General features: G+C 47.9%; 8 protein-coding genes across 8 annotated transcripts; 5 read left to right on the forward strand and 3 right to left on the reverse strand.

Moving 5' to 3' along the window:
• Window positions 1–3,351: 3,351 nt before the first annotated feature.
• GGS22DRAFT_126479 (putative glucokinase) lies at window positions 3,352–5,421 on the forward strand. Its single transcript, XM_047958353.1, has 3 exons — window positions 3,352–3,658; window positions 3,710–3,789; window positions 3,848–5,421. Exons 1-3 carry the CDS (start codon window positions 3,562–3,564, stop codon window positions 5,252–5,254), a joined length of 1,584 nt encoding a protein of 527 aa, XP_047820082.1. The 5' UTR covers window positions 3,352–3,561; the 3' UTR covers window positions 5,255–5,421.
• Window positions 5,422–5,573: 152 nt separating this feature from the next.
• On the reverse strand, window positions 5,574–7,249 carry GGS22DRAFT_160371 (uncharacterized protein). Its single transcript, XM_047960917.1, has one exon. It carries the CDS (start codon window positions 7,079–7,081, stop codon window positions 5,954–5,956), a length of 1,128 nt encoding a protein of 375 aa, XP_047820083.1. The 5' UTR covers window positions 7,082–7,249; the 3' UTR covers window positions 5,574–5,953.
• A 1,082-nt stretch (window positions 7,250–8,331) lies between these two features.
• Window positions 8,332–9,641, forward strand: GGS22DRAFT_187488 (uncharacterized protein; the record flags this gene model as incomplete). Its single annotated transcript, XM_047964595.1, has 2 exons — window positions 8,332–8,403; window positions 8,496–9,641. The coding sequence occupies 2 exons, from the start codon at window positions 8,332–8,334 to the stop codon at window positions 9,639–9,641; spliced, it is 1,218 nt and encodes a 405-aa protein (XP_047820084.1).
• Window positions 9,642–9,991: 350 nt separating this feature from the next.
• On the reverse strand, window positions 9,992–10,773 carry GGS22DRAFT_160373 (cyclophilin-like domain-containing protein). The gene is made up of 2 exons (XM_047960918.1): window positions 10,663–10,773; window positions 9,992–10,607 (listed from the first exon to the last, which is right to left on the reverse strand). The coding sequence occupies exons 1-2, from the start codon at window positions 10,693–10,695 to the stop codon at window positions 10,152–10,154; spliced, it is 489 nt and encodes a 162-aa protein (XP_047820085.1). The 5' UTR covers window positions 10,696–10,773; the 3' UTR covers window positions 9,992–10,151.
• Window positions 10,774–11,333: 560 nt separating this feature from the next.
• GGS22DRAFT_187490 (signal peptide peptidase-domain-containing protein) lies at window positions 11,334–13,215 on the forward strand (the record flags this gene model as incomplete). The annotated part of the gene is made up of 2 exons (XM_047964596.1): window positions 11,334–12,289; window positions 12,345–13,215. The coding sequence occupies 2 exons, from the start codon at window positions 11,334–11,336 to the stop codon at window positions 13,213–13,215; spliced, it is 1,827 nt and encodes a 608-aa protein (XP_047820086.1).
• A 3,547-nt stretch (window positions 13,216–16,762) lies between these two features.
• Window positions 16,763–17,899, reverse strand: GGS22DRAFT_187492 (kinase-like domain-containing protein; the record flags this gene model as incomplete). Its single annotated transcript, XM_047964597.1, has 4 exons — window positions 16,763–17,122; window positions 17,173–17,396; window positions 17,461–17,735; window positions 17,799–17,899. The coding sequence occupies 4 exons, from the start codon at window positions 17,897–17,899 to the stop codon at window positions 16,763–16,765; spliced, it is 960 nt and encodes a 319-aa protein (XP_047820087.1).
• A 501-nt stretch (window positions 17,900–18,400) lies between these two features.
• GGS22DRAFT_126520 (phosphopantetheinyl transferase) lies at window positions 18,401–20,180 on the forward strand. Its single transcript, XM_047958354.1, has 2 exons — window positions 18,401–18,836; window positions 18,930–20,180. Exons 1-2 carry the CDS (start codon window positions 18,744–18,746, stop codon window positions 19,827–19,829), a joined length of 993 nt encoding a protein of 330 aa, XP_047820088.1. The 5' UTR covers window positions 18,401–18,743; the 3' UTR covers window positions 19,830–20,180.
• Window positions 20,181–20,882: 702 nt separating this feature from the next.
• On the forward strand, window positions 20,883–25,260 carry GGS22DRAFT_160384 (oxysterol binding protein). Its single transcript, XM_047960919.1, has 3 exons — window positions 20,883–21,199; window positions 21,364–23,887; window positions 23,939–25,260. Exons 1-3 carry the CDS (start codon window positions 21,180–21,182, stop codon window positions 25,112–25,114), a joined length of 3,720 nt encoding a protein of 1,239 aa, XP_047820089.1. The 5' UTR covers window positions 20,883–21,179; the 3' UTR covers window positions 25,115–25,260.
• The last annotated feature ends 18 nt before the right edge of the window (window positions 25,261–25,278 follow it).

Consider the following 25,278-nt stretch of genomic DNA (forward strand, 5'->3'; position numbering starts at 1 on the left):
AGAATTTTTAGAAAAGGCTTAACGGGGAATGGCGGAGCTTCTGCTGTCATAAGTAGATCGAGATCGGTGAACAATAGACATAGTAGAGGAAGAGGCTCAAATATAAATTCACATGATATATATACGCGTACTTCAATGGGATATCCCCTCGAACACAAACATACACAACCCAGTTCAGATGATCCATAATTCTGTTATGAGAGTTCGCATATTCTCAACACTTTTGTTTGTCAATCTATTCTACACGAATCTACCTAGCTAATATGTTTTTCTACTTTACCCCAATATATAGGTACACAATGCCACCATTGCCACAGAGCTGAAAACTTTTATGGGAAAGCCCAGCTAAGTGTTATGATAGGATAAATCATAACATGAGAAAGAAATCGAGGACATTGCATATATATAATAGGGGCTCATTGGAATGAAATTCAGTACTACGAAGTGAGTGAAGTTTACGGAATATTACATGACTCTATAGTATAAGATCTTTGAGCCCCTAGGTAAATTGAAAAGGGGCAAGTCTACCAAGATATAAGTGTTATCGAACCACCAAAGTGGGTTCCACACATATAAAACGTTAAAAAGGATTAATGTTTCAATGAAATACGGAAACACTTAGCAACATAAAAATTATATAAGATAAAATGCTACTATACCGAATACTGAGGTCGTACACGTAGTAGTACGACTTGGTTTATTATTTGGCAACGCGAATAGAAGTCCTTGGTAATACCTGCTTGGTAGGCGTATTGTGGGGCGCACTATAAGTGATCTTACTTCAGAGATATAAAGGGCCTCTAGGACTCAGTATCCCTCAAATTTCAGCTGATAAGACGTTTATAGACGTATTTGAAGTGACCTCTAAGGTTACACAATTCTATTCTGTTGGAAATATACCCCTGTATGCATATCTAGGTACTAGGTAGGTACCTAGCCAATCATATTGCGATGGCTGATGTGTGGGGTTTCCTAAAATGGAATGCGTTAACAGGGACGGCTATTATTAGGAAAGCTTTATAGCCATGTCTTAGATTTATTTTCAACCACACCAAGCACCTCATTAATTTTTATACATGCATGGAGATGGCATACTAGAGTTGGAACATCTTGATTGTTCAAGATAAATGATATATCTGCATCTGCATCGGACTGCATGTTCCTCCTGCAACCTTTTCACTGCTATAACACTTCAAGCCTCGTATTATGTGCATCATGCCTATGTGTAAAATCTATCTAGAGTCTAGATGAATCTTATTGTAGATAACATAATTGGATAATACGATAGCTTTAAGCATTGTCCCTTTGTTGTGTGAGAATTGCCATCATATTCTTAAAACTTCGGTTAGACATTGAATTGATGCTAACAGGTCGAATACGAAGGCGGGGATTAAACCAAATATAATCTAGGATGGAATCTCGGCGAAGGAGAAGAAATCCTATATGCAGACTATTTAATTGATTCCTGGTGTTGCTAATCACGAGGACACTTGCCATTATGTTCTGGCCGTGATCCTTCGTCCTTGTAAATATCCTAGGTACTTAATGGATAGTTTAAAGCTGATAAAACATGCCATTTTCGACACCTATTAAATCACCGTGATTCTCCGGTCTACAGCGGGCTTTTTACCTTGACCGAACAGGGCCGAATTTATAACTACCTAGGTAGGTACTTAGATAAGCAACTTGAAAAAAAAGAACCTATACTTTAATTATCCCATGATCGTGAAGAATGTATTTCTTGTATTTCCCCGACCTCGATTTCTCAATAAGCTTGGCAAATAATGGGTTAGTTGCATAAGTACTCTGGAAAGAACCTCCAGTTTAGGATATCGTGAAACAGGGGTGTTTGTCTGTGCTTCACCGCAATCTCAAATTCTCCTCCCTAATCTTTCCTGCTGTTCAGATAGTTCAGATAGAATTTGTGGCTTCACCATTTGGTCATATTCGTCATGCTACACGATCATTATTCCTGATACATAATTCATTTTCGCGCTTCTCTGATTCACCTATAATTGAAACCCGTCAGCACGGTTCGACTCTCAATTGGCTAAATTCCTATCCTTAACATCTTAAGCCAGCTAGAATCCTACTTGACCTGCTTGACTTTCCAGATCTAACGTTCCCTTGAGAAGAGAATTATCGCAGCTAATTGGCTGATCATTCGTTGATCTCGTTTTTTTCATGCTTCCAAGATTGAGATCTTGATTGCTCGAGAATCAATCAGCTTTGCCTGATAGATTGACACCCGGATTATTGGAACGAGCGGCTGCTTCGGAGACGTTCGAAGGCTGGGAAGGGGAACACGACTCGGTCGAGCTGCCAAGTTTAGGCCCGATTTTCCCTGGGTTTTTGCTGAGCACGGGACAAAAAGCAATTCCACCAGAAAAGACCAGGCAAGCCAGACAGACCAGGCTAAAAAGTCAGGATCAAACCGGGAGATTGACAACGGTTCTAGACTGGGGTTTCTCGGCGTTCTTTCTACAGGGATAGATGGTTCAATGATATCATCGCATTCGTTGCAAGACTTAGACGACCTGCAGGTGACGCTCATCCGGGCCGGTTACCAATAAATCCAAGCTGGTTGCGTTATTATTTGACCATTATTCCTAATCGTCCAATCACCGCAAGTCCGGCCGTTCTACCAAACACTGGTCTGTGGTTGATCGTGCAGTTTGCAGCTCGGGGTGGACCGCAAGCGTTGGATGACGATTCTCTCCCCGAGTCTCCAGATAATCACCCTCTTGGGGCCCCCAAAGGACCCTCACTACCCCACTAAAGCCCCGCGAAACTCGCCGTGGCTTTCATATTGTTGCGATACTTTAAGGCCTGGCGCATCAGCGCCAGAGCTGAAGATGTTCCCTCATCTATGTGTACCACAGACATACATGATGATAACGAGAACCACCAAGGCAATAACAAGAAGGCCCGACAAAACCAAGAAGATAATACAGAGGTAGCACAACTTAAAGCACCCGTATCTGCATCTGCATCCGCAACTACATCAGCAACAGCGACAGCATCAACGATAATATCAACACCTATATCTGCATCTACATCTACATCAGCATTAGCATCGGCATCAGCATCAGCGAGACATCCCCTTACAACTATTCGTCTTTTCTCACTTATCTTCCTCATCCTTGCAATGGTAAGTTCCTCCTCGTGTGCTCCGAGCAAAATTTCCACAGCCCCACGGGCTTGGTACCTATAGTGCCAACGGCCCTACTACCATCCAGCCACCATACCCCCTAACCGTCCCCAACTATATCCAAAGTACCCCCTAGCTAGTACCTACCTGTATAGGTACCTACGCACGTTTTATAGCCCCGCAGTCGGATTCCTTTGACGCAATTGGGTTCATCCTTGCTAATCGCCCCTCTGAATTTATAGACCGCGCAACTTTTCTTAACGAACGCCAAATCCCAATACTCCCGTATCCTCAATTCGCATCCTTTCTCACGCATCATCTCTTCTCCCCCGGCAGTTGTAGTCCAGGAGCCAATTTGCGAATCCCCTCATCCTTTTCCAACCACACCTCCTGTATCTCGCGCACGCACAATGGCTCTCGCCGAAGAGACAAAGCGCATTTCCGCGCAATTCGACTACACAGACGAGGATGTGAACAAAGGAGTACAAGAGTTTCTGCAACAAATGCGTAAGATGACACCATTAGTAAAATTTTAAAACTTAGCTAATTTGTCTATAGAGGAGGGATTACAACACGATGGCACGAGTTTGAGTCAAATTCCTACCTATGTAACTGGTGTGCCCAATGGCACGGAAAAGGTATGTTTAATTCCCTATAAAAACCTATTGCCAATAATATAATTAACATGGAGAAAAGGGGTTATATCTAGCAGTAGACTTGGGAGGCACAAATTTCCGAGTCTGTTCCATTCATTTGAATGGCGACACAACCTTCAACCTTACATACAGCAAAGTTGCGATTCCAAAAGAGTTAATGGTTGCGAAACAAGCCAGCGACCTTTTTGGATTCCTCGCTAAACAGATCGAACTTTTCCTAAAAACACATCATGGGGAACACTTCGAAGCCCACATCCGGCGGCGGCAGACCGTCAGCACTCCAGAGGGTTACCGTGACGAACAAATATTCCGACTAGGCTTCACTTTCAGTTTCCCAGTCCAACAATTCGGCATCAACAAGGGTACGTTAATGAGGTGGACCAAGGGATTTGACATCCCGGATGCAATTGGTAAGGACGTATGTGCCTTGCTTCAACAGGAGATTGACAAGCTTCGCCTGCCTGTTAAGGTGGCTGCTTTGGTGAATGATACCGTCGGCACGCTTATGGCTCGTTCCTACACTTCGCCGGGCAAGACATCAACTCTCCTAGGTGCTATTTTCGGAACAGGTACCAACGGTGCCTACGTTGAAAAGCTCGCCAACATAAAGAAGCCTGTTGAGGGCGACTACGACAAGTCGACAGGATTAATGGTTGTAAATACCGAATGGGGTTCCTTCGATAACCAGCTGAACATATTACCCAACACATCATACGACATAGAATTAGACCAAAAGAGTGTGAACCCGGGCATACAGATGTTCGAGAAGCGAGTATCTGGAATGTTCCTGGGAGAGATCGTCCGTCTGGTAATCGTCGATATGCTTAAGAACACCGAGATTTCGCTATTCCGCGACGAAAACTCCAGCCATAATGATTGGAAATCAACAACAACTATCGCCCCCGAATCCACTGTATTCAAGCAATGGGGTCTGGACAGCTCGATAATGTCCATCGCCGCGGCCGACAATACACCAGATCTGTCGACGCTTCGCCAAGAACTCGAGAAGCAATTACACATATACGCCGCTTCGCTCGAAGACACTCAAGCCTTCAAGGATGTAGCATACGCTGTCGGACGTCGGGCGGCCAGACTCTCTGCCGTCGCAGTTGGCGCTATCGTTCTACAGAGCGGCGAGTTACAAAAGACCACGGATGAGCCCATCGACATCGGTGTCGACGGCAGTCTCGTGGAACACTACCCCTTCTTCCGGGATATGGTGTACGAAGCGCTAGCGGCAGTCGATGGTATTGGACCAGAGGGTGCCAAGCGAATCCGCATCGGAATCGCGAAGGACGGCAGTGGTGTCGGCGCTGCACTAATCGCGCTCGTGGCAGCGAATATGGAGAAGAAGGGCGTCGTAGACTACCTGAACCATTTCCGAAACGGCATCGCCTCCAAATTCGCCGAGACGATCCCCGAGATCGAGCCCACAACGGTGATGTAATTTTTGACTGCTTGCAACTCGGGTTTTGGGAGGGCGGTTATAGGGTTCGGGAAGTCCTTCTGGCATGAAGTCGACGGTCGCGAACGTGTATGTATCTAACTATCTAACTAACTTGAACCTACGATCATGACCTAATGCAAAAGAATTTATGACAAGTTACCTACTTATTTGTGTTGTATCGTGATTTTAATCAGGTGAAAGTGAAAATAATGGGATAGTGTAGATTTTTGATTCACTTCGTACCCTTCAAAGCAAACATCTAGCAAAACACTTGATAATAATAGATTTACCACATGCCTAGCCCGAGGACGACAGATTGTTATTTACAAATTAATAATGTATTAACACTACGCATCTATTTACTCAGGAGTGCCATTTTACCCCCTCGACTCTTTTCTTTGAAACGGTACAGTTCGCTCCCCTACTGTCGCGAACAGCCTCGACTAGTCTACCCCGGATTAGAAATATTTATTTTAATGTAATGCCGCCTCTTTTGTCTGACCTTGTCCCACCCAGTACCGTCTTGTTTCGTCAAACTCGTGATCCATTTCGATTTTATCTTCAATAGTTGGGTGCGGCGTACGCTTCCCCTCCATCCCCCTATCCAAACACTTCCCCCACCATCAACCACTCCAAACCACTCTCTAAATCACCACCACCTGTTCCCCCAATCTCCCATCTAACCACACAAACCCATCCTCACTTCCCAAAAGCAGCCGCCGGATAAGCCCGATCCCGCTTCTTCCGCGGCGCCGTCGAACTACTCCTCGAGCTCGCCGCGCTGCTCCCCGGCGCGCTACCACCACCACTACCACCATTAGGGACAGGAGCGTGCATATCCGCCGGCAAGTCATTCCACTCCGTCTGCGGCCGCGCGTTCTGGAACGAGATCCCAGGCGTGCTGGCTGGGGTGCGGTTGGGCGAGGGACCGGAGCTGCGCGGGGGAGGAGGGGATAGCACACTGGGTTTAGGGGCGAGGAGGGGGAGGTTGGCTGCGGCTGTTGTGGTGCTGGGCGGGATTGGAGGGAGGATTGAATTGAGCGAATGCGTGGTGCTGGAAGGAGTAGAGTGAGGGGAGGAGAGGGTGATGGGCCGCCGCACTATCCACGCGCTGTCGGGCTTCAGCTTGAAGTAGTACCCCCGCACCTCGCCGTGTTTGTTGAAGCCCCGCGCTAGATACCATCGCAGCCCGTCGTCGTTGTCTGTCCACACGTGCGCGTATACTTCTTCACATGCCCACTCGCTGATCGCTGCTGCTTGGGCTATTTCGTCGAGTAAGGCGGCGGCGAGACCGAGGGATCGGTAGGGCGAGAGGAGGACTAGCGATTGGATGTATAGCGCGTTCGGCTTGTGTGGCGCGGATGAAGGGGTGAAGGGGGAGGGTTCGGGACGGCAGACTAGTCCGCCGATTACTTTTGGGGTGCCGTTCGTGTCGGAGGGGTCGGTCCATAGGAGGACGCGGCTGAAGGTGCCGGATGTGAGGGGGTCGGAGAGCCGTTGGTAGAAGGAGTCGGGGTAGTTTACCGGGAGGAGGAGCGAGGTTATACGACGTAGGGCCGGGATGTGGTCGGGTAGGATGGGAGATATGACCGCTTGGGGGTGGAGGGATGACGGCCTTGGTGGCGGTATGCTCGTGGTGGTTGCCGGAGATGGAGATTTCGGTCCATTCTGTCCGGTTATTGGGGGCGGACGAGCGGCTGGTGGCGGCGGAGCTGGCTTGCTGCTAGTACCTGACAGGGCGGGGGGCGGAGCGTAAGTTGGCGATTTGGGCTGGAAGAAATTCCGGATGGAAGATTGGCCATTGGAGTTCGTAGAAGGTAGAGACATGTTGATTTCGGTTGGGTTTTAACGGTACTTGGTGTTGTCAGCTAAGAGCCATTGCACGATATCGCTATTATTGACGTTTTCACAAAGGTATAGTTAATGACTAATAAGAAGAAGCTTATTGTTCGGTGGAATTTGACGAGATGTGTGTTGACAACTTGGAATTCGAAGATTGGAACAATAAATGTTACTAATTGCGGCTTACTACGGTAAAACCCGCGTTAAGTGCCTCAGTGCATCATCTACCTCGCGTGATGCATGTACCTACTGGGTAATACCTACCCGGTAAGGTAACCAAGCAACAGTGAAGAAAAAAAAAAATAAACCTTGGCGATTATCGATAGCCCCACTATGGACAACTTACGCTTTTAATTTCAGGTACCACAGAGCGTAGGATCTTACTTTTTTACTTGTCATTAAGGGTAAGCTATACCTTGTAGCACTTGAGAAGGAAATTTAAACTTCTTTTCAATAAAAGCAACTTGTGAATTATTTTCACTCGGTTACATATTCACAATATTCTGTTCCTTCTCGAAATCGACTTTCGCCGTTGATCTGGTCAAACATTCAAGGTATCTGCTCAGGTACAGCAAGGTATTACGTAGCGCACCTCTAAAAGATCCGGGACCCTTTCTTGTCCACTAATGCATGGGGTTTCCAGTTAATCGATTCGCTATCGCGGCTAGTTTGTACTACGCTGTCAGGCCTACCATACCAAAAATTGAGCCTCCGGTTAGGTACAGATAGGGATTACGGTATTACTATCTAGAAAGAGACCTTCTCCTGATCTTCCTCCCGTCCGCGCCTGAACGGGGATTACAATTCAAAACGAGCCTCGAAATAACTTTTGCACCAAGCACCGTAATCCGTCAGCATCACGCGGTGCATCTTAATGCCGATAGGAAAGAACAACTTTGGATCTCGTAATTGAGGCTGTTCCTTCCTTTAGACAATCAAGTTTAGGCCGGCGAATCCAACAAAACTTTAAACACCTGCACCTACAAACCTCCAAACTTTAGGGGTTTGTATTCTGGGGAGAGTGGATCCCATTTGACTTTACTCGACTTTACTTTGAACTTCTCCCTCATTTTAATATTCCTGATACCCAAATTCCATCATCTCTTATTATCTCCCTTCAAATTAGAGATTCCCATAATTTGTCAGCTTCTGGGGGATCTCTTTTTCCTTTTCATCCTTCTCGCCACGATCAGAATCCATCTGACCGTCGCGAATCACCATACGGAGTATTCGCCATGGCCTCATCCAATACCGGCAAGGCTGGAGTTATCAAAGCTTCTGAAGATGCCGGCAGCATTGACCAACTTGTAAGTTCGCGTTATAAGATATTTGTGACTTATCATTCCAGCTCATCTATTACAAATCTTCAAAAAATAAAGCTGACCATGCGATTTCACAGGCGCACGCCGTGCTTGACGACCTACTCTACAACATTGTTCATGATTTATTAATGAAGACGCATCGAGACGAGAAGATCGCCCGTGCCTCGACCGCTGCCATTCGGGTCGAAAAGTTGGCCGCCGACACCTCAGATTCCTCTGCCCCTGATGCTCGACCAGACATCAAGGTCGAAACAGACGCGGCCGTCTACGATGAAGGAAAAGTCCTTTTGAAGGGGAACCCGTTAATGACCACACCAGACATTGTCTGCCCACGATGTCACCTCCCGCGATTATTATACCCCACGGATGGAAAGGGGGCGAGAAAACCCGACCCGAGCATAATCTACTGCAAGAAGCATCCGTACATCGACAAGCCCGGATACGACATCTATGGCCAGACGTGGGTTGCACAAGGCCCTGGAAGAGGCAAGAAAAAGAAGGACATGGAGAAGAAGCTAGAACAGAACTCGGATTCCCCTACACCAGAAGGTGGAACAGGTGGTGGTGCTGCTTCTCGACCCCCGAATATGCTTTCCTTCCCATCGGCCACCTGTAGCAAATGCAAGCGATGCATCCTGGTCACTCGACTTAACAATCACATGGGATCGTGTATTGGAAACAGTGGTAGGAACGCAAGCCGTGCCGCCGCACAGAAGATCAGTAATGGTAACAACGCGAACGGAAGCATGGATGGAACTCCTCCTTCTAGTCAAAAGGGTACACCGCATCCGAGCTCGCGAGCTAGTAGTCCGAAGAAGAGAGATAATGATGATGTAGATGACGATGACGAGACCGATAACGATGCACACAAGAAGAAGAAGATGAAGCCTACGGCGGCGAACGCGGCTAACAAGAAGCTCATCCTTAAGAACAAGGGTGGTTCCGGCACTAAGAAGGAGAAGGTTAAGACCGGCTCCTCGCTCGTAGTCGAGCAAAAAGTAGACGATGACGACGCAGAGGGTTCCACGGTGGAAGTTGCACCCAAGAAGAAGGTGACGAAAGTCCCAAGCCCAGCTAAGAAGCTGAAGTTAGGTGCTTCTAAACCAATACTTTCTTCACCGGTGTCTAAAAGTAACGGCAATAAGCACTCAACTCCTAACGGTAGAGACGACGATCGCGAGTCTGAGAGCTCTGGAACCTTGTCTTCTCCACCGGTTGTATGATACGGAGATGTTTTAACGTTGAGAAATTAGAGAACTTACGTGCCTTTCCCCTTCAGTGGCGGAACGGCATATCATACACTGGTCAACTAACTGTTTGGGGTCTAAAAAATATATCCGGTCGTACGTCTTCGGGCATCTTGTACAATGGCCGCGGTCTTGCATTCAAAGGGGGTTCCGGGGCTATACGGCAAATAGCAACAGGAAAGGGGTGTTTGGAGTGTTCTGCATCTTCCGTCGGTAGGGAAACCGACGGGTCACATTAAGCTGTACTTTAGAGGGGTTCTGCTGCACATATTCAATACATAGAGACCCCAAACCAATACCGAAACGATGCCTTACGATTTAAAGTTATACGATGCAATTGACAATGAATGCTATGTGATTGGTATCTCTATCTAAAACCATCGAGCCTTTTGAAACCGGAACGCCGACTCATGCATACCTGCCAGATATATAACCCGATCTCATCGGTTTATCATAATGCCAACCGCCTTCTTGTGAACATGGTCATTAGAGAACATCCTCGTCGACAAGAACCCTCGCCTGGATAATCTTAACCTCATCCAGAGGCCTATCGTCCTCATCCGTCTTCACCATACCCATCCGCTTCAGCACACTAAGCCCACTCTTCACGCGTCCGAAAATAGTGTGCTTGCCATCGAGCCACGGCGTCGGAGCCAGCGTCATAAAGAACTGCGAGCCGTTCGTGTCCTTGCCGCCATTCGCCATACTCAGGATCCCGGCCCCCGTGTGTCGCAGGTCCGGCGCGATCTCGTCCGCGAACTTCTCCCCGTAGATGGACGTCCCGCCTCGTCCCGTGCCGCTCGGGTCGCCCGTTTGCGCCATGAAGTTCGGGATTATGCGGTGGAAGATCACGTTGTTGTAGTAGCCGCGTGATACTAGTGTCCGGAAGTTCGTGCAGGTTCGCGGCGCGTGGGTGCTGTAGAGTTCGACGGTTATGGTGCCCTGGTTGGGGGTGTTAGTGGTGGGTGGGAAGAGGAGGAGGGGGGGGGAGATGTACCATGGAGGTTTCTAGGGCTATGTTGGTCGTCATTTTGGGCGATTGAGTCTGGAGGTGAGAGATTCAGATTTGACTGATTGAAGCTATCTCGAAGCTCCGGTTCTCCAATTCTGCAATTCTGATGGATAGATAAATGAGAGCTTGGAGGGGCTTTCTTGTATCCGAGTATGCGGTTATCAGATTATATTTATCGGGAAATTGCATGACGGTGGCTGAACGGATCGGATGTACCCTCAAACAAGCCACATTTTTGGTAGAGCCTTGAACCTAGAAGTTGACTTCTGTGTCTCTGTCTTCTTCACAAACACTGTCTATGAGCTGGTAGACATTTCATTTATTTATCTTTCATTAAAGATTTATTTTAATCATTGAAAATCATACGTTGTTTCATCTGGATTTAAATGAAAACACGCATACGATTGCCAAGCGCCTCAGTTGAATTATTGCCTAGATGCTATAGACATATTTCAAGGCTTACCTACCATCATCAATCTCATCCGACACGCCAAATTCTTTTTCTACAAACATAATTACTAAGATTCCTTCAAAATCTTTCATTTAACCTGTATCACCACTGCATGAATACGATACAGGCATCAAATTCATTTCCTAACTCTGGATGAACCATTCTTTGTAGTTCCTAGGAATTAAGTCTTAGGCAGCTGGAAGATATGGCCGCCAACGATTCAATACTTCTCACAGCAAGCGAAATCTCAGCTACAAACATAACTGAATCTTCAGTCGCAAGTTTAAATTTTACAGAGAAACTCGCAACTTTCCCAGCATTTATATGGGATAATAAGGATTACTTTCTTCTTGAGAGCCGCATCATCTTCACTGCGCTAGCATGTATTTACATAGGGTCTCATGCGGCCCTTCGCCGCCCTCCATCTGCAAATCCCCCGAAGAAAAGCAAGAAAGGAGAAGAGCAGCGAGATCGAGATCAGGAACGAGAAGATCAACCCGTCCAGGGCATGCTACCTTCTGATATTATCCTCTTTCCCATCATGGCAGCTGTGGTTCTTGTGGGTCTCTACTACTTGATAAAGTGGCTTGAGGATCCAGACCTTCTCAACAAGATTCTTCGCGTCTATTTTATGACTATGTCATTAGCGAGTATGGGAAAGTTGTTTGCCGACACACTACATTTACTAACGGGATTCATATTTCCCACGGTGTGGCGTGCCAAGGATGGCAAGGTGTACCACGTCAACTATCCGGGAGTAGGTCAATGGACTTTGGCTGGCGACAACGAAGAAAAGCTGTGGGATGACAAGAAGAAGACCCCCTTTCCAGGTCGATGGTCCGAGCTGAGCCTTTCTGAGTCTAAGAATAATTTACTTTGGGATGTGCGCCATTTACTTGTGGAGGAGTGGACTGTTCGTCTCTCAGTTCATGGCATCGTAAACGAAAAAGTCAAAGTCAAATTCAACGACATTCTCGGTGCGGTCCTTGCCATCGTAGCCAACATTATATACTACAAGACAGAGTCAACCCTCTTATCTAATATCATGGGTTACGCGTTCTCATACGCGGGAATAATATTAATGTCTCCAACTACGTTTGCTACCGGAACGGGTGTTCTTTTTGGGCTCTTCTTCTACGATATTTATATGGTTTTCTTTACGTAAGTATTTCATTACTCAACACCCATCTGTTGCCCCGCTAACGTTCAATTATAGTCCATATATGGTAACGGTGGCAACCCAACTTGATGTTCCTATTAAGATTGTTTTTGACGGCGGCCCTGGCAAGGCCAGTATGCTTGGCTTGGGTGACATCGTCCTTCCTGGTATATTCGTCGGACTCTGCCTACGCTTCGATCATTACATGTACTACCACCGCCAACGAAAGCTCGTGCCCGTAGAGCTGGAGACCAAGGATGAATCTTCAGGCCAATTAGTCACCAACACGCAGACTCAGCGCATGGTGATTAAGCCTGATTACGTAAACCCACAAGGGCAATGGGGCGATCGATTCTGGAGCACGAGACTCGGAAATATTTTTTCGCCAGATTCTACGCCCGCACTTAAGGCTTCATCGTTCCCTAAGCCTTATTTCCATGCCGCTATCATCGGATATCTCCTTGCTATGATAGTGACCCTCGCCATGCTCATAGTGTATCGTCATGCGCAACCGGCACTATTATATCTTGTCCCAGGCGTCGTCTTCGCTGTTTGGCTTACGGGAGCCGTGAGGAGGGAGATTCGCGAAATGTGGGCCTATACTGAAGATGGCCAGCTTGATACTGCGGATACTATAGTGGAAGTAGACGGGGACGGAAACGTCATCGACATAGTCCGCAAGGATGAGAAGGGAAGCAAAGAAAACAAGGAAGATGTTAAAGACGACGACAATAAAAAGGAGAAGACTGCGATAAAAGGCGATCTTCTTGAAGATGTTGGTTCTAAGCAGGATATCTCACCGGCAAGCGGAGACATCAAGGATGCCTCGGAGGTCAAGAGCACGCTTAAACGCGAGACGAAGAGTTATCCCGTTTTCCTCTTCTCGATCGAGGCCCCGGTTTCGAGGAAACTGTCCTCTGTTTCGTAAGTTTGTGTGGACTGGATTCGAACAGCCCCCCAAGTTTTACTTGAGGAGTTATTGGCTCTTAAGCGATTTCAAAGCAAAGCAGCCCTATAGATGTTATCAATTAAATGTGTTCTGAGTATGTTCGAGTTCAGTTGTTTATAGTCGTGGTTGGACTGATATCTAGAGTCTAGGTCTTGTCAACAGTGAACCTGCGCCCTGTGATAAATACAGATGCAATACCGCCGATAATACTTGTACCGAAGTCGGGTAGCGGATGGCATTGAGCGTTCAAACAACGGCAGCTCATCGCTATAGTGTCAGATGAGGATGAGAGCTATGGCGTCCCTGGTATTAGGCTTGATAACTCTCCAAACGACATCTCCTCTTCCCCTTTGATTCCGACTCCGACAAGACATCGAGACGACACTAGGGACGCTCTCATGAATACCGCGTGTTTGTCGTCAACCGGCCCAAGTGAGAACGGTGAATAGGGGCAGCGTCTTATATATCTCCAGTGGGGTATCTACGATCTCCCTTACTGTATACAACCAGAGAGGTCATCGCCGCGACTACCATGCCAAGATACTCCTTCCCGATACTACTGAAGCCTTCCACAATTCTTCCTAGGTAGCTCTTGGCGGACAGTTCACTGTTGTTGGCACCCGCTTTGACCTTGTAAGCGCCACCAAAGCTTAAGGAGCTATTCCCACGTGGTGATAGGGGCTACAAACGTTGCTGCCATTCTATCTTATCCTGCTAGGCATTGGCAAGCACAAAATTCCTCTTCCAAGACCTGACAAGTTTTTACCTCATGAGATCACCCACCACTTACATGTTTTTCGCGTCCACCTCGTAACCTCCCACTGAATGCTGAATCCTAAAACATTCCATGACATAACATGACTTCAAGTTCAAGGGACGCAATCGCCAACAATCATCTCCCTTAAACCATCACATATTCTACTTCCACTTTTCTATTTATTTCCCTTTCGCTACTTCACTCTTTACCAAAAATCTTCAAGCTTTCGGCTCCCACCCTGCAAAGTTTGTCAACATCAATCCAAGCCTTCGCGCTTCTTGAGATGGACACATACCCTCACCACCATTAGTCACTTACACCAACTTTTTTACCTATCCGCATTAACAATCACCATTCAATTCGATAGCACTTATACCTACACTGCTATCATCATAGTTTGTTTACCTAGGCACTCGCGTGTACATATAACACGACCGTGTCAAGTCGAGATATATCTCACTAGACCTCTCTTCCGCTGCTAGTCTGATCAACCTACCATCGCACAGCACGAAGAGCCGTCATCTTACTACAGGCCAGGCATACATATCTCAGAAGACTTATAGTCATTCCATACATAACACCTTACTATAACCCTCTTCAGTCACCAAATCTACCTCGTTACCGTCACCGTCACCATCACCATGACATCTCAATCATCTTTCAACCAGGGCACACCTGGTCGAAATAACAAAGTTGATGTTGGAACTCAGGTGTCTCCCAGCCGCGTCGGAGGCTCTGCTCATGAATATGCCACTGGCGCTTCTCCTGTCCACCAGGGCCCACTCGCCGAAGTCGACGCCAATGTCGGCCGTCTCTCCCCTTTCGACATGGGTTTGTCCTCCACACCATCTACCGTCCCCGCGAACACCACAGGCGTAATGCGTACCCGGCGCCGAGCACGTCGTCATAATCCTCTTGCCCGCGTCGCCCCCAAGAAGAAGGACGGCGATGAAAACAACAACAAGCAGCCTCAGCAGCAGCAGCAGCAGGGCAGTAACCAGGCCGGCGACCACGACTCGGACGATAGTCTCGACGGCGTCGAGGCCGACGTGGATGATCTCGTCGGACCAGACGACAACGGAGGCAACGCCTGGGCCGCTAATTTCCCCGGCTTAGTCGACCAGGTGAAGAATATTGCCTGCCAGCAGAGCGCCGTCCGCGGTATCCACGATGATTCTGAGGAGGGACTCCGGTTCATGGTTAAGGGCGTGGACTTCGACTAGATTACTCTTGGAGGATGACAGACAGATGGTGCCTAGTCATATGATACGATACGATACGATACGGTACCTGGTATGTTTACTATTTCTTACACTTGTTTTTTCTCTCTGTTCTTGGTGTTATATCAGATGCTAATGATTAATGATAGGTGCAGAGTTATGCTATACGTCTGTTTATTTCTGGGAGGATTTAGGGTCGAGGTATACTACCTTGGTAGCTATGAGACGCTGAGAGAGCTTCGATAAGTTGCGGGCGATAAGAACGCCTTAAGAACAAGACAAGAGAATACGCGAAAGGATAGGAATGCTTCTTCGCCTTGCGTGGGAATTGGGAATTGGGAATTGGTCACCTTGAATTTCGGAGGAACGCTTGCTTCGTGTCTATATAGTGAATTCAAGGGCAACACCTTCCTGGTCTAAATTTGATCTTGGCTTTTACTTGCCTGCTTGACTATGATGATGATGATGAAGAAGATGTAGATGTGGTAAGGTTAGAGAACCGAAGGGTTGGGTGTGATGCTAGGGTGGGCCTTTGACTCTATTTAGCGGACTCCGGTACTACCTACGTGAAACCCCTAAGGTCGGCTGCTGACGGCGCTATTTTTCAGGGCAGCTCGTCTTATTCGAAAGACTCTTTCTGACAACGCTTGATGAAGAGAGCGTTATGTTGACTTTTTTATATTGTAAACGGACACACGAAAGCCCGTACTGAAACCGACCGTATGATATATCGGCTAGATTAGCAAGGCTTTCTCATGTCGGCTCTTCTTACTTCGCAAAACATTGAATCCTTCGTTCGTCCTTATAGCACATACCTACTGACGCTGTAGTTCTAGGGTACTTTCTTAGAAGGTACCCCTACCTGTAGTTCGGCGGGGTATCCCAACGTCTTATTCAGCATTAGGTTACAGGAATCATATTAACCTTGTCTCCCAACAAATTAGGCTTAGCGCACCCGCCGCTTTTGCTTAGGCTCGGCTCAGTCGGTCCTCAGCCACATACCTAAAGCAACTGTATCTATGCAAACTTATGCAGGTACCTAGTAGGCAGTGTTGGATCTACGAAGGTTCGGGTCAAAAGTTTGGCACATTTGCTCCCTAGAACCTAGCGGAGTATCCGCTGTCTTGTTTTCCGCTCTTGCTCTTAATATCACTAACGTAAGCTGACTGACATTTGATAGTTTCTAACCTGACATCTACCACTCCCCAGATTCTAAACCGTAGCATGGGGCAAGTGGAGCATACTATGCCTACTGTAAATTTTCTTTCTAGCAACGATTCGACTATGGCTTTGACTGCGCCAGAATTTACAGGTATCCACGACATTCTTTCGACTTCTGACACTACCTGGAATTTTGCTCCGTCATTGGAGGGGACTACAGCTCGTCAACAGTCAACAATGAATGGCCGCTGGTTCGTGAACCTGATTGCGACATCGGATACATTGGCGAGTTGATGGAAGATGGTGACGGTAATATTGATACCGACTTGGAGTTACGGGGTTTCGATTTCTCATTGCTTCCGTCCTTGCAGCAACCATGAACAGCGAATTAAGAATCATCCTGCCACCATGGATGCGCTAAGACTTCATCTATCATTGCTCTAGTCGATGGATCTGGGTTTACCATTGTAGATATCATGCTCTGTGCCTCGGGACCAATTTCCCTCCCCCAATGTTCAAACTTCATCTCAGGCTGGTCCTTGACTGCGCTCTCAGCCGCTGCTGACGCCTCCATCAAAGCATCACGCCAAACATCACTATTGACTTGCTGAAGGAGCCCTTCGGGGACTAGCCCAAAATACGAAAAGTGTCGAATCAAAATCTCTTGTTCCGGGGGTATACCCCTTTTTGCTAGCTCCTGGTAATCATTTAAAAGCAGGAGTTCTCCGCCCCCGAGGGCATATATGCACTAAACACAGATCTTAGCCTAACTCCTTCTAATCGACGTGAAATACTTACTACGAGTCCAAACGAAAATATATCGGATGCCTTGGTAACACCCATTCCCGTCTGTCCTTCTGGGCTTCGCCACATCGCATTGCCTATTGCATAAGGTGTCTGACGAAGTTCTCCGTTTTCCGACTTATAAGCAATATCAAAATCACCCAGGGCTACATTAGTGACTGTTACATTGCCCTGTTCGTCGCAGGTCCAATTAACCAAAATGTTGTCAGGCTTCACATCTGTCACGTTAGATTAATTAGTCAGACGCATTGCGTGGTAATACTTCGGTTGCGGAGAATTTACCAATATGGATCCAGTCTTTGGAATGAAGTTCTTGTATTGCTTCTCCTGTATGTCGCATGATTTTCTTTCGTTCTAGCACATGAAGGCCCGGCTCGTCCTGGATCAAGGACAGGAGGGTGCCTCTGAAATAGGGATAAATTAGAATGCATTCTTCCTGGTTGCAATCGATGTGCATTCGAAGCCGACGGGAGCCTGCAAACTCGGCTGCGAGACGTAGAGACAAATCGTAGAACGACCTGGGTACGCGCTTGAAGACGAAAACCTCATGTTCGGACCTGATCCAAATGAGCAAAATTCATTGCTAGCTGTGAGGCGCGTAAATCGAATTCGAGACTTACTGCGCTTTGAAGATGCTAAGCTTGTGGTCCTTATGATGGTGCTGGAGCACCTCGCCCGGAACGTACACGCGACTGGACTTTCCTATTATGTTGGATGCCATTTTAAGGCTAGAGTGGAAAAGACGGGTTAGAGACATAGAAAATGGAACGGGTCGATGAGATGGTACACCTCTAAGACAGCACGATATTGAAAGTATGCCAGCAGGAAAGTATGCCAGCAGGAAAGGGTGCCAACACGGGTACGTGACAGCACAGTTAGGGAGATGACACGCCTCTAGAGCCATCACGACATTAGAAGTGTGACAGCACGAAAGCGTGACAGCCGGAAGCGCGCCAGCGCGGGCGGGTTTGAACCGAGATGTACGGAATCGGCCACGGCGACGGACTAGACCAAACGACCAATCAAAATTCCACTAAGATACAAAAATAGCAATTAACGTAGCTACAAGCTTTAAACGGGTGATCTCCGTAGTAGGAGCTGTAGGGCTACATAGCTACTACTTAATGGTAGAGTATATGCTTATGCATAAAAATGCTAAAAACATCACGTCCGTGTCACGGTTTAAAATTTTATGCTAAAGTACAATTCCAGCTATGCTCAGGTAAAACTCAGGTTTAAAGCGGCGTGGTTCAGGAACACATTAAGCACCTAATCCTTGTTGTAAAACTTATTTATTAGGTAGGGCTGCTAGGAGCTTACCCTGCTGCCCGTCCCTTCCTACAGACGGGTTACAGCCAATAATGGCAAGCCTACCTCAGGCCGCAGGAAGGAATCGACGTGCCGCACTACACAGCATCATACCTACCTTGTTCGAGGTGAGATAAGACCGATCGCCCCAGGATTCTTTTACTTTCTAAGGACCGTTTCAACCCGGAGCTTACCTCCAAATTTCAAATCGATACGGACTATCAATCTCAACTCGTCTATCCGATTGTCCAAGCATCATGGCATCGGATAGCGTGCAGGTCATACAATACCTCGTCGACACTCGGCCTTTATGGCCAAAAGCGACCAAGACGAAGGATCTCGAAAATGAGGTATGAGCAATTTTCTTACCATTCTAGCCTCACAAGATTCTTATATGGGAAAATGAGAAATGACAAATATAAACTAAACTAACACCATCCCAGGCCGCCCGCGCCCTAGCGCTCCTCACCGACGAGGAAAAGACTAAAGTACTACGGTACTACTTTGTCGCGGACGCTAAAATGTCACTCACGTCGCACCTGTTGAAACACTGGGTCGTCGCGCGGTACGCCAACGTGCCCTGGTGGGACACCAAGCTCACGCGCGACGACAAGACGAAGCCCGTGTACGTGGACCCAACCACGGGGAAACAGCCCGTCGCTTTCAACGTCAGCCATCAGGCCGGACTAGTCGCGCTCGTCGCTGTGGCTGGGTACTCTACCACCAAAGAGAACGGGGAAACGGGCAAGGGGGAAGAGGTCAATATCGGCACGGACATAGTATGCACGAGCGAGCGGCGCACGCGCGACCACAGGGTCATCGATACGGAGGGCTGGGGCAAGTTCGTCGATATGCACGCGGATGTGTTCGGCCGCGGCGAGGCTAGGTATCTCAAGGGCGACTTGCTGAGTACACAGCCTGGCCTCCCGTCGCTAGCCCGCGGAGACGAGATCACGGATTTTAAGCTCAGGTGCTTTTATACGCTGTGGTGTCTGCGCGAGGCGTATGTGAAGATGACGGGGGACGCGTTGTTGGCGCCGTGGTTACGGGATTTGGAGTTTCGGCGGTTTAGAGCGCCCGTGGGGGGTTTGGAGTTTGGGCAGGTTAGGGAGGAGGAGGAGGGGAGGGAGGGGGAGGTTGTGATGGATCAGGAGGTTTGGTTTCGGGGGGAGAGGGTTGTGGATGCGAGGATTGTTATGAGGAGTTTGGGCGAGGATTATATGACTTGTACGGCGGTTAGGACGCCTGTGAGGAAGGAGGACGCGCTGGGGTGGAAGGTAGGGCCGTTTGAGTTTTTGGAGATGGAGACGGTGTTGGGGGATGCGGAGGCGAGGTTGGGGTGAGGTGCGGTGAGTGAGGTAACGGATGGTACGGTTGGTGATGGGTGCTGTTGCGTATTGTATTACGAGGGCTTGAGGGCTGGGTTGGTGGCTTAGGGTACGGGTTACGATTACGAAGCTGGTTAGGCGTGTATGATTTCAAATACGATGTCTGGATGTTTCGCTTACCTACATAGAGGCTTAGATTTCAACGTGTTCTGGTCATTGGATCGCATTCTTTCCATCTAATGTACCTAACTTCGAGTGTTTCTCCGCCGGATCTCAAGTCCGTAGGATCGCTCGATTTGAGGCGCAAATATGGTGTGGTATACTAGCTGAAATAAGGAGGGTTATGGTCGCATCGTAGCGCACCCGGCTGCTGCAAGGTGACGGCAGATGATCTTCGCTCTATACTACCGAATATGACTTTTTAGTGGCGCCGGAGTTCATCGTGATGGCTTTCAATATTAGATCTGGCTGTTTATTAGGCTTGTTATAGGCACGGATGTAGGTGGTATTGTAGGGCGGGTGCTAGCAGCCGACTATATCACATTTGGGGTTCTTTTGCCACCAGATCAAACGACATCGACTGAGCTGTGGAATTTGAGAGCTAGCTATTATCTGGAAATGAATTTGATTATAATGTTGCTCTCATAGTACTGTAATTGTTTTATGTGTTTAAGAAACTGTAAGCACCTAGGTTTCGGTGCAACATGAGCACTCGTGATACTGGAAGTGACTGCAATTTGGAATCATCTAAGCCTCTCATGATATACTCAAATCAAATAATGAATTTCAGGCTTCTTTTAGATAATTATAGTGATTCCAATAGGACATATAGAGCGAAATATTCACTAAATGGGATTCACTGTGTAAACACTGTACTAAAACTGTACATATAGGCTTTGCTGTATCTCCCTTTCCAGCGATGACGGCAGGCGTGGTGGGGAATGTCCATTGTGGGATTGGCGCGATTCAAGTTTCTGGGATTAGGGAAGCTGCACACTGAAGGGTCAAACGCTAACACACCTAGACAAATCTGTACTTACCTATTAACGTCATTTTTTAGATCGAGGGGGGGAATCGTCTTTGTGACACGGTCGACCGTCGACATTCCTGGCTACATTCAACATTCAACCTTCATACCTAAACCACTTTAACCACTTCTGCGTTTTAATTACCTATGCTATTAACCAAATTCCAACGTGTCATCTAATATCCGTTCTCATTTTCGTTTTCGTTTCCGATCCCCGTCAATCAATCAATCAAACATGATGTTTTGACATCTCTTAAACCAACAATCAAATTTCCACCGCCAACTTTCGGTCAACTTTCTGGTACCGAACGATACCCGGATCATCCACCTAATTCACAATGTCGGACTCCGGAGATGTGTAAGCAATCCTGATCTATCAATTAATTATATTATACATAACCCTCGAAATCCATATTCCTGTAGAATTGAGCACTATAATGTTCCTTTACATTTAGCTCAATTTATGACAGCGGGTGGTGGATTACGATACTGCAGATAACTGACTCGCTTCAACTATAATAGCCAGCATAAGAGGTCCAAGTCCACAGCTCTGTCTCTACTCCGACGTAGGGACAAGGACCGTAATGATGACGATTCCGAAGATGGATCGCAAACCTCAGGCCTCGCTTCAACCACCACCAATTCCGCACCCGCCATTGCTATGTCCCACCAGGCTTCTATCAAGCCGTATAATCAGAGAATGTCACTAGGTCGAATCCCATCCCGCGAGCCTAACGCTTTGGCCCCGACTCGGTCCAATAACTCGGCTGCCGAGAAGAGTTCGAGTCTTGAACAATCCGTCCGCAAATTTCGAATTGTCGAAGCTCTACGAAGTGGCAACACAGCAGCGATATCTAAAGCGATTAGAGAAACGTCAGAGAATGGACCTCGAGCAAGCACATCTTCATTGAATGGTGCGAATGTTGGTCCTTTAGACGATACCACGATTTTACATCTTGCTATCCAGTGCGCTGAATACGACGTAGTGGAATATGTACTCTCTGATGGTTCTGGATATATCGATATCAATGCCCGAGATAAGGATGGAAATGTACCTCTACATATCGCCTCTACTCAAGGACGCAGCCCCATCGTCCGATTATTACTGGAACAAAAAGATATCAACGATGCTGTTGCGAACAACCAGGGAAAGCTTCCTTTAGATGTAGCTCGAAACCCCGAAATATTTCAGCAACTCCAACTTGCAAGGACCTTATTTGTACAGGATAAAGTAAAAGAAGTTCAGGATCTTGTACGAACAGGGGCCTATGACACGTTGGGTCACATTCTTGAAGAACCCCGTGTCAAGACGATCCTAGACATCAATAGTATTGAGCTACCCTGTGATCCCGTGACGGTTCAGGCAGGAGGGTCATTATTGCACGAGGCAGCTCGCAAGAAGGATACAAAACTGATTCAAGCTCTTCTCCTTCACGGCGCCGACCCATTCCAACGAGACCGGAAAGGTAAACTTCCTCAGCAGGTCACCAACGACGACATTACGAAGGCCATGCTTAAGCGATCACCTGCCGCGGTAGCTGCCCAACGAGGCATCCAGGAGAAAGCCGTACTTGGACATGCGACTTCGCAAGCCGGAGCTAGCGCAGCCGTTTCTGGGGATTTATTATCCTCCCACGAACCTCAGATGAAAGGTTACCTTAAAAAGTGGACAAATTATCGCAAAGGTTACCAGCTTCGTTGGTTCGTCCTCGAGAACGGCGTTCTAAGCTACTACAAGCACCAAGACGATGCGGAACACGCCTGCAGAGGTGCCATCAGCATGCGCATCGCTAGGCTGTATATGAGTCCGGAAGAAAAAACGAAGTTCGAGATCATCGGAAAGTCGTCAGTCAAGTATACTCTAAAAGCCAATCACGAAGTTGAAGCCAAGCGATGGTTCTGGGCTTTAAACAATGCCATTCAGTGGATGAAGGACCAAGCAAAACAGGACGAACGACAGAAGGCTCAGAGTGCCGAGATGCTACGACAGGCTCGAGACAGTCTCATTAAACCGGCAGAGCCCTCCATAAACGATTCTCATAGCGAAGTTGCAAGCACCACCGAACGAAGGAGTAGTGCTCAGTTGACTCGTCATCCTTCAACGAAGGCGTCCCACTCTCACATAGGGTTGTCCCGTACTAGTACCGCGGGTAGTGGAGATGACGAGTTCGTCGATGTGGGTGGTGCTGAAGCGAGAGGACACAGTAACAGGGCGCCAACAATCCCCGGCGAGGTGGACGACGACGATGACGACAATGAATATATGGATCATTCAAGTCGTGGTGAGGCTCCAACAGCGACTAAGGACGCTTTTAACATCACGGCACAGTCAGCGAGGCTCCAGCTAGACACGTTGGCGTCTGTGAGTGCCGCTTTGCAAGCAGAAGCTCATCGGAATCCGTCTATGTCACTTATGGATCCGAGGGCGTCGCAGGCACTCTCGACATACGACGCTGCAATTAAAAGTCTGAAGGGACTTATGGGGGACCTTCTGAGGATATCGAAAGATCGTGACGCGCACTGGCAGTATCGCCTAGAACAAGAAACCGAGATGCGACGAATGTGGGAAGAGAGCATGGCCAAGGTGGCAGCCGAGCAGGAAGTTCTAGAAGCAAGAGTTAGCGAGGCCGAAGCAAAACGCAAGATGGCCAAACGAGCTCTTCGTGAGGTCATAGGAAGCGAGGGTCGGCCGATTAGCAGCGATAGTGTCCACCCTGCAACGCCTAGTGCCCACGAAGATGAGGTCGCAGGAATATTGCACTCGCCGTCGATGAAGAGCATTGGCCGCAGATCAACCGCCCGCTCTCATGCACTCGAGATTTCAGACGATTCTGAGTCTGAGCAAGAGGAATTCTTCGATGCTGTTGACGCAGGAGAAGTTGATGCGGAGCCAATGCCTCCATCTGATGTCGTACCTTCCGCCGGTGCAGAACAAGACGTCGTGGTATCAGGCGTCGATGTCAGCAGCGCTTTCCACGGTTACGAGAATGGCTTCAGGACAAAGCTAAAGTTGGACGAAGACAACCGACCAAGGATCGGATTATGGGTAAGTAAATATATTCTCGTTAATTAGAAAAGTTACTGACACCGACTGTAGGGTATCTTGAAGTCGATGATCGGTAAAGATATGACGAAGATGACACTCCCTGTATCTTTTAACGAGCCAACCTCCTTACTATATCGAACTGGTGAAGACATGGAATATGCGGACCTACTAGATATGGCAGCGGATCGATCAGATTCAATCGAGCGAATGCTGTACGTGGCCGCCTTTGCGTCGAGTGAATTCGCCTCGACGATCGGTCGTGTCGCCAAGCCCTTTAATCCTCTTTTGGGAGAGACATTCGAGTACGTGAGGCCGGACAAGGGATATCGATTCTTCATCGAGCAAGTCAGCCATCACCCCCCTGTCGGGGCAGCCTACGCAGAATCCGCGAGGTGGACCTACTGGGGTGAGGCCAAGGTCGACTCTAGATTCTTGGGTAAATCATTCGATATCTATCACCTCGGTACCTGGTTCTTAAGGTTGCGTCCCACTGCCGGTGGCAAAGAAGACTTCTTCACATGGAAGAAGCCCAAGTCTCAAGTAGTCGGTATCATCACAGGCAACCCTGTCGTAGATAACTATGGACTTGTGGAGATCAAGAATTGGACTACTGGAGAAACCTGCCTGCTAGACTTCAAACAGCGAGGTTGGAAAGCTTCGAGTGCTTATCAGCTCTCGGGGAAGATTCTCGACTCCGATGGCCGACCACGCGTGAGCTTAGGCGGACGATGGAATTCCAAGCTTTATGCTCGCCTTACTCCTGGATTTGAAGCAACTGTCGAGGAACCGAAGGACACTCGAGGAAGCATAAGCGACCCCAGCAGAGCTTTCATCGTATGGGAAGCAAATGCTCGGCCCGAGGGCATCCCCTTCAACCTCACACCATTTGTCCTCACTTTCAACCATATAGACGGGAATCTGGAGAAGTGGATTGCTCCCACGGATTCCAGGTACCGGCCGGATCAAAGAGCTATGGAAGACGGCGAGTACGACCTCGCAGCGTCGGAGAAGAATCGACTAGAGGAAGCCCAACGAGCTAGGCGAAAAATAAGACAGCAGTCGGGTGAGGATTTCACACCTGCGTGGTTCGAAAAGGCCACATGTGAAATCACCGGAGTAGAGTACTGGAAGTTTACGGAGAAGTACTGGGTACAACGGGAAAAGTTTGGCAAGGGAGATGCTCACGCGTGGGACGGCCTGGAACCGATCTATACTTCGGAGGAGTAGGCGGTAGGTAGTAGGTAGTAGGCGCAGGATTCATGAAGCTCGGCTCGGGTGATAAGCAGTGACTGTACATCGTATAGAGGAGAAAAAAGCCTGTATACAAAAAGCTGTAAGACGAGTATGTATGAAACACAGCACTAGTGACTTAATTATGACCATTATGCATA

This window comes from Annulohypoxylon maeteangense (assembly GCF_022496945.1).
Source record: "Annulohypoxylon maeteangense strain CBS 123835 unplaced genomic scaffold GGS22scaffold_6, whole genome shotgun sequence".
NCBI classification, from domain to species: Eukaryota; Fungi; Ascomycota; class Sordariomycetes; order Xylariales; family Hypoxylaceae; genus Annulohypoxylon; species Annulohypoxylon maeteangense.

Bases quoted from the DNA above. Each gene is read 5' to 3' on its own strand.
- GGS22DRAFT_160371 (XM_047960917.1), bottom strand. From the start codon at position 7,081: ATGTCTCTACCTTCTACGAACTCCAATGGCCAATCTTCCATCCGGAAT.
- GGS22DRAFT_126479 (XM_047958353.1), top strand. From the start codon at position 3,562: ATGGCTCTCGCCGAAGAGACAAAGCGCATTTCCGCGCAATTCGACTAC. The intron at 3,659-3,709 runs GTAAGATGACAC...ATTTGTCTATAG, and splicing joins AGAGTTTCTGCAACAAATGC to AGGAGGGATTACAACACGAT. The intron at 3,790-3,847 runs GTATGTTTAATT...CATGGAGAAAAG, and splicing joins TGCCCAATGGCACGGAAAAG to GGGTTATATCTAGCAGTAGA.
- GGS22DRAFT_160373 (XM_047960918.1), bottom strand. From the start codon at position 10,695: ATGACGACCAACATAGCCCTAGAAACCTCCATG. The intron at 10,608-10,662 runs GTACATCTCCCC...ACCCCCAACCAG, and splicing joins TAGCCCTAGAAACCTCCATG to GGCACCATAACCGTCGAACT.
- GGS22DRAFT_160384 (XM_047960919.1), top strand. From the start codon at position 21,180: ATGTCGGACTCCGGAGATGT. The intron at 21,200-21,363 runs GTAAGCAATCCT...CAACTATAATAG, and splicing joins ATGTCGGACTCCGGAGATGT to CCAGCATAAGAGGTCCAAGT. The intron at 23,888-23,938 runs GTAAGTAAATAT...CACCGACTGTAG, and splicing joins GACCAAGGATCGGATTATGG to GGTATCTTGAAGTCGATGAT.
- GGS22DRAFT_126520 (XM_047958354.1), top strand. From the start codon at position 18,744: ATGGCATCGGATAGCGTGCAGGTCATACAATACCTCGTCGACACTCGG. The intron at 18,837-18,929 runs GTATGAGCAATT...ACACCATCCCAG, and splicing joins CGAAGGATCTCGAAAATGAG to GCCGCCCGCGCCCTAGCGCT.